A 6,766-nucleotide genomic window follows, 5' to 3' on the forward strand; every position below is an offset into this window, starting at 1 on the left:
ATGGCGGCGCCCACTTGCGACCCTGGCGCGCGTGTCAGCTGCAGCTCCGCCCATCGCCCCTGGGAACCCCTATTTCCCCCAGCGCTCGGCTCCTCTGGGTGGGTGGCGCGCGGCAGCTCTGAGAGGTAGGTTCTTCCTTCCTCCCATTTCGCAGAGGAGAAAACTGCAGTCCGGCATGGCTCGGTCGGTCCGTCCAAAGTCGCGCAGCTGGTTCGGGCTGAGCCCCAACTGCGAGAGTGAGCCACATGGCCCCTGCAGACCGGGCCTCGGAGGGTCCCAGGCTTGAGGACCCGGAGGTCCCCCACCCCCTTGGAAAGGCAAGGAGAGAAGCCTGCACTGGTAGTGAAATTCTGCTTCTGCCCTTCATTACAACACCCTAGGGTAGGGGGCTGGGAAGGACCCCCACCTTCAGTTTTTGGATAGGGTTGTGTCTTGTCTCTCGCCCTTCCCTAACTTGAGGTTCCCTATTGGATTTAGGTACTACTCTCTCCTTCTAACCCATTTCTCTAGCCCATGAGGTTGACTGAGATTTAGGGGTCCTGACCCAAGGTAAAGAGCCCCTAAATTCTGGAAGTTGGACCCAAAAGCTGAGGTGGTCCCTAAATCTGGGAGGCTGGGGTGGAGGCAGAAGTTTTGGAGTTGAACCCAGCGGGGAGGGTATGTGAATGGTTTCCTGCAACAAGCAGCCCCCAGTACCAGGCTACCTCTGTTACCCAGCCCTATTCCTTCACCTGGAACGCCTGGAACTCTCATATCCACTGTAGGGAAAGGGACTCCTGAGGGCCTGAGGCGGACTGGGCTGGGATGGTGGGAGTGGGAATGGGGTCTGACCTCTGCGTTCCCACCTGTGTCCACAGTGCCCTCCTGGGATAGTCATGGCGAAGCTGGAGACACTTCCTGTGCGCGCTGACCCAGGGCGGGATCCCCTCCTGGCCTTTGCCCCACGGCCTTCTGAGCTTGGACCCCCAGATCCCCGTCTGGCCATGGGCAGTGTGGGCAGTGGGGTGGCCCATGCCCAAGAGTTTGCCATGAAGAATGTGGGCACCCGAACAGGGGGTGGGGGCAGTCAGGGCAGTTTCCCTGGCACCCGAGGCAGTGGCAGTGGGACCAGCAGAGAAAGGCCTGGCCGCTACCCCTCTGAGGACAAAACTCTCGCCAACTCCCTCTACCTCAATGGCGAGCTTCGGGGCAGTGACCACACAGATGTCTGCGGCAATGTGGTGGGCAGCAGTGGTGGCAGCAGCAGCAGCGGTGGCAGTGACAAGGCCCCACCACAGTATCGTGAGCCCAGCCACCCTCCCAAGCTCCTGGCCACCTCTGGCAAGCTAGACCAGGTCAGTCACCAGAATCTAAGACCCTCACAGCCCTTTTCTGGGGTGGCAGTGGCCCAGAGAGGAGGGCAAGGTGGTCATCCTTGTGTAGGCCAGGATGGCAGCTGGGTGGAGGAGCTGTGGGGTGGAGCCCTGGGGCCAAATCCAGGTGGTGGATTCAGGACAGAGACCTGGCTTGGGGGAGACACCAGATGAAAACCTAGAGGGGGAACCTCAGGGTGGAGATCTAGTAGGGTGGGAGGTGGTGCTGAACAAGTCTTGGCCAGAGGGCAGAGGCTGGGACCAAGACTAAGGCCTCATTCTGATGTTCACTCCTCCTGCCTTGCTTTTGTGCAGTGCTCAGAGCCACTAGTTCGGCCGTCGGCCTTCAAGCCTGTTGTACCCAAGAATTTCCATTCCATGCAGAATTTGTGTCCCCCACAGACCAATGGGACCCCTGAGGGACGACAGGGCCCTGGTGGTCTCAAAGGTGGACTGGACAAGTCTCGGACCATGACCCCAGCGGGTGGGAGTGGGGGCGGCCTCTCAGACTCAGGCCGGAACTCACTCACAAGCCTGCCCACCTACAGCTCCAGCTACAGCCAGCACTTGGCACCCATGAGTGCCTCCACCAGCCACATCAACCGCATCGGCACTGCCAGCTATGGTAGTGGCAGCAGTGGTGGGGGGTCGGGCTACCAGGACTTGGGGACCTCAGACAGTGGGCGGGCCTCCAGCAAGAGTGGGTCGTCATCATCCATGGGGCGGCCAGGCCACCTGGGATCTGGGGAGGGAGGGGGTGGAGGTCTGCCATTTGCAGCCTGCTCGCCACCCTCGCCCAGTGCACTGATCCAGGAGCTGGAGGAGCGGCTGTGGGAGAAGGAGCAGGAGGTGGCAGCTCTGCGGCGCAGCCTGGAGCAGAGTGAGGCGGCTGTGGCCCAGGTGCTGGAGGAGCGGCAGAAGGCGTGGGAGCGTGAGCTGGCTGAGCTGCGTCAGGGCTGCAGTGGGAAGTTGCAGCAGGTGGCTCGCCGTGCCCAGCGTGCCCAGCAGGGCCTGCAGTTGCAGGTGCTGCGGCTGCAGCAGGACAAGAAACAGCTGCAGGAGGAGGCAGCTCGGCTGATACGGCAGCGGGAAGAGCTCGAGGACAAGGTGGCCGCTTGTCAGAAGGAGCAGGCCGACTTCCTGCCCCGGATGGAGGAAACTAAGTGGGAGGTGCGGGCAGGGGACTCCAGCCTTCCTTTCCCTCTGATTTCCCTTCCTTCTGTTCCTCTGGAGAACTCAGTACCCACATTATTGCAAAGGATGAGAGAACCAAATCAATTTGGTGTATCTGAGGATGGGAGGCTGTCCCTGGGCAGTATAAGATGAGCCAAGACCATGCTGGGTTCCACAGGGAGGTCTGGATGTCAACCCTGTCCTGTCTGATATATGCTGAGCATGAGCCCTAGGAAAGTTTGGTGCCTCCAGTGGCAGATCTGGGGGTCATGTGTAGAGAGCAGAGCTCTGCCTTGACCCTGCCTTTTCCTCTTCCCACCTGCCCCTGCCCAGGTGTGCCAGAAGGTCGGTGAGATTTCCCTCCTGAAGCAGCAGTTGAAAGACTCACAGGCCGACGTGTCCCAAAAGCTGAGTGAGATCGTGGGGCTGCGCTCACAGCTGCGGGAGGGCCGGGCCTCACTGCGGGAGAAGGAAGAGCAGCTGCTCAGTCTGAGGGACTCCTTCGGCAGCAAACAGGCCAGCCTGGAGCTGGCTGAGGGTGAGCTGCCTGCCAACTGCCTCAAGCCAGCGCTGACCCCCGTGGACCCAGCAGAACCGCAGGAGGCACTGGCCACCTGTGAGAGTGATGAGGCCAAGATGCGTCGTCAGGCTGGGGTGGCCGCCGCTGCATCCTTGGTTTCCATAGATGGGGAGGCGGATGCTGGCGGGGAGAATGGGACACGGGCCCTGCGACGGGAGGTGGGACGGCTGCAGGCTGAGCTGGCAGCCGAGCGGAGGGCTCGGGAGCGCCAGGGTGCCAGCTTTGCAGAGGAGCGCCGCGTGTGGCTGGAGGAGAAGGAGAAGGTCATTGAGTACCAGAAGCAGCTGCAGCTGAGTTATGTGGAGATGTACCAGCGCAACCAGCAGCTGGAGCGGCGGCTGCGAGAGCGCGGGGCGGCAGGGGGTGCAAGCACCCCTACCCCGCAACATGGTGAAGAGAAGAAGGCCTGGACCCCTTCCCGCCTTGAGCGCATCGAGTCCACAGAAATCTGATCCTCCACCTGGGCACGTGGCCCTCTGACAAGTGTTCCTGTCTGAAGGCCAGGGTCTCCAGGATCCCCTCTCTCCATCTCCCTTCCCCATGTTTCCCAGATCCCCAGACCAAAGAGGTTCTCAAAGCAGCTGTAACCAGGCTCCTCCTGCTCCCTCTGTATCCTCCCAGCTCTAGCACTGCCCAAGTGGGCAGTCACTTGCACCCTCCTCCTGAGGAGGGGTACAGGAGGGCAGATTGAGTGAAGGTCCAGGTAGTAGGGAGCATGCTTCCCTTGTGGGCAGCCCCTTGTTGGAGATGGAGGTGGCAGGCCTTCAGTGCTGCCAAGATGTCATAGCCCCTCAGGGGGTCTGGGCTGCTGCAGATGACCACTTGTGTCTAGTGATGCTCTCTGTTCTCACCTCCTAGGCTGTGGAGCCTGAGGAGGCCTCCTGCATGAGTCTGCCAAGGCCAATAGACCCTGGGCTCCTGGCCTCTCTCCTTCCTGTGGTGTTTTCCCTCCCTGGGCAGACTGGCAGGACAAGTGGGAGCAGTTGGCCTGCCTGTGGTTGAGAGGGCTACCTGCCCAGCCCCTCCCCCCCAAGGTTTCTTGGGCTCAGGCCTCAGAGTCTGGCCTGGTCTTGAGTGTGTGTCCCTGTGCATGTGTTGGGGGAGGGGAGGGCTGGGACTGGCAGCTCAGTGCGCACGGAGATCTGCCCTCCTTTTCTTGGAAAGGAGGCTTAAACCTTCACCCTTCCAGCCAGGATCCCCCAGGGCACCACCCCAGCTGCTTTGCTGACCCCACACCCAGGGCCACTGTCTGGCTCTAACTACAGCTATTAAGTGCTACCTGCCTCTCAGGCACTCCCCTTGCCCATTTTCTGAGGTCAGATGAGTGTCTGTGATGTCTTCCTCTGTCTTCCCTCATTCACCTCCCCAGCCTCCTGCTTTCATGCTCAGAACATTATCTTCCCAGGCTGCCTCTTCCTCAAAGTCTCACCTTTTCTTCCAGTAGAAAATTCTGCTTGACCTTTGGTGCACTACCCGCTTCCCAGCTCCACTGGCCCAAGTCTGAGCCTGAGGTTCTTGTTTCAGGGGCCCAGGGAGGGTTGGATTTGATTGTCCTTGAAGAACAAGGCTGACCTGAGAGGGACATTCTGTGGTGTTCCTTATGGACATCTGTGGTGCCTAGGCTCTGAGTTGGCTCAGCAATTTGTCCAGGGAGGCCTGACAGGGCCACCAGTAGGGGTTGGGACAGCCAATGTCACTTCCTTCTCTAGGAGTCCTCTCAGAGTTTATCTTCCCAAGACAAGAAGGGAAATTTTAAGTTCCCTTCTAAGAAAGCAAATTTATAATTCACCAGCAATAAAAATTGGAGGAGGCTTGGCCCTCAGCCCTTGTATTTCTCTTTTTCACTCTCTCTTCTACCCCCAATATTGACTGTGGGGGCAAGGTGGAGTGAGCTGAAAACTACTGTGAGCAAATTACCCCAACCCTGACCAGCCTCCTCCCATGACTGGTGACTGTTTAATGAGCTGTGCATCCCCCACAAAACAGGAGTGCCCTTCTTTGTGGCCTCTTAACTGCACAGCCCCTTCTGGGTGGTCCTCACCAGGTCTCTGAGCTGGATGGGAGGTCACCCTGGCAACCACTGCCCACTCCACTCACCCCTCACTGCACCTGTCCCAGAACCTGGGCCTGGGCCACAGGGGCTGGGAAAAGAGGGCATTAGTAGAAGAAAAAAAAAATATGAACAGTCTCAGCTTTGGGATTCCAACCACAAAATAAATTATATATAAATATATATAAATATATATCTACCATATGTGATGGAAAGACTTTTCATTTTCTTTTCCCAAAGAAATAAAATGGAGAAAGCCTCTTGAATGGCATTCTGAGGTCTGCTTGTGTCTTCACAGGTGTGGGATGTGAGCTTGAGGGCTGGGAATATGGAGGGCTGAGCTGGAGTAAACATTTCCCAGAGGAGGGACAAGGCCAGAGGTACTCAGTGGGCCATGCCAGGAGGTTGGCCCAAAGCCCAAACTCCATGTCACCCAGGAGGAGTCATGGTTCCATGTTTGTGACAAATGGGGCTTTCTCTTCAGTTCACACTCCTTAAAAGGATTTAAAGCTGCCTGTAGCTCAGAATTTGAATATCAGCCTGTTGGCTAGAAGGCAGAAGATGCAGGACAGCTAGATGCAGCTTGCAGTTACTTCAGCTACCTTGCAGTGATTGGTAATGTTTGAGGGCCAAATGTACAGAAAGAAGACTGAGAAAAGGTTTGCAGTTAGTGGCAAAAGGGACCTACAGATACTAGTGAGCTGTCCTTCTATAGTTCTGTCCTCAGGCAAAGTCCCACAATCAAGAATGCATTTTGGACCTTGGGAGGCCAAGACAGGAAGATTGAGAGTTCAAGCTTGGCCTGAGCAATTTAGTGGCTTAGCAAAACCCTGCCTCAAAATTGAAAAGGGTTTGAGCTGGGTGTGGAGGAGGTGTAAATCTGTAATCCTAACACTTGGGAGGCTGAGGTGGGAGGATCACTGAGAGTTTGAGGCTTGTCTGTGCTACATAGTTCAAGGCCAGACAACTATATAATGAGACCCTGTCTCTAAAAGGGAGGAGGTTGGGGATGTAAGTAGTGCAGTGGCCCTGAATTCAATCCCTGGTGCTGCAAAAACAATAACAAATTTTGTTTTAAGTAACACAACCTCACAGGACTTTAAAGAGTTTTATTTTTTCTCACCTGCCATGTGCAGCAGTGCACCCCTATAGTCCCAGAACTCAGGATGCTGAAATAGGAGAATCACTGTGAGTTGGAGACCAGCTTGTGTTATATAGTGAGTTTAAACCCAGCCTGGACTGCATACTGAGACCTTGTTTCAAAAAAATGTTTAATTTTTTCTCACCTAGTTAATCTGGATGTGAGTGTCATAGGTTTTGGTTCATTGTGGACCCAGACCAGTGACAGTGAACCTTTAGAGCTTTCAGTGATACAAACAACCCACTGTGGTACACATGCCATAGGTGCACCTCCACTGACCTAGACTTTTCATCTTCCCTGTTACAGCTTGTGTCATCTAAATGCCCCCCCCCAAAGCCTCATGCAGTCTTTTTCAGTTCAGAGGTGGCTGGAATTAAGGGTGTGTGATTACTAAATCAGTCCACTGATTGGTATGGCACCCCCTAATCCCAGTAGCCTACATAGAGTAGAAAAAAGCTGCTAAGGCCCCT

General features: G+C 56.2%; 1 protein-coding gene across 5 annotated transcripts in view; it reads left to right on the forward strand.

Moving 5' to 3' along the window:
* The window catches only part of Lzts3 (leucine zipper tumor suppressor family member 3), a 21,363-nt gene extending 16,473 nt beyond the window's left edge, over window positions 1-4,890 (forward strand). For 2 of the 5 annotated variants that reach the window (XM_033761216.1, XM_019205546.2), the window contains exons 2-5: window positions 155-317; window positions 858-1,334; window positions 1,668-2,522; window positions 2,859-4,890. In XM_033761216.1, the coding sequence (XP_033617107.1) occupies window positions 246-317; window positions 858-1,334; window positions 1,668-2,522; window positions 2,859-3,557 (2,103 nt within the window). In that variant the 5' untranslated portion in view covers window positions 155-245 and the 3' untranslated portion in view covers window positions 3,558-4,890. Of the gene's footprint in view, window positions 1-154; window positions 382-857; window positions 1,335-1,667; window positions 2,523-2,858 lie in introns of all 5 variants that reach the window. The other 3 variants (XM_033761217.1, XM_019205548.2, XM_019205547.2) reach the window with 3 other exon arrangements.
* Window positions 4,891-6,766: the final 1,876 nt, after the last annotated feature.

This window comes from Fukomys damarensis, unplaced genomic scaffold (assembly GCF_012274545.1).
Source record: "Fukomys damarensis isolate Sample0158 unplaced genomic scaffold, DMR_v1.0_HiC HiC_scaffold_7, whole genome shotgun sequence".
In the NCBI taxonomy this organism is placed as follows: Eukaryota; Metazoa; Chordata; class Mammalia; order Rodentia; family Bathyergidae; genus Fukomys; species Fukomys damarensis.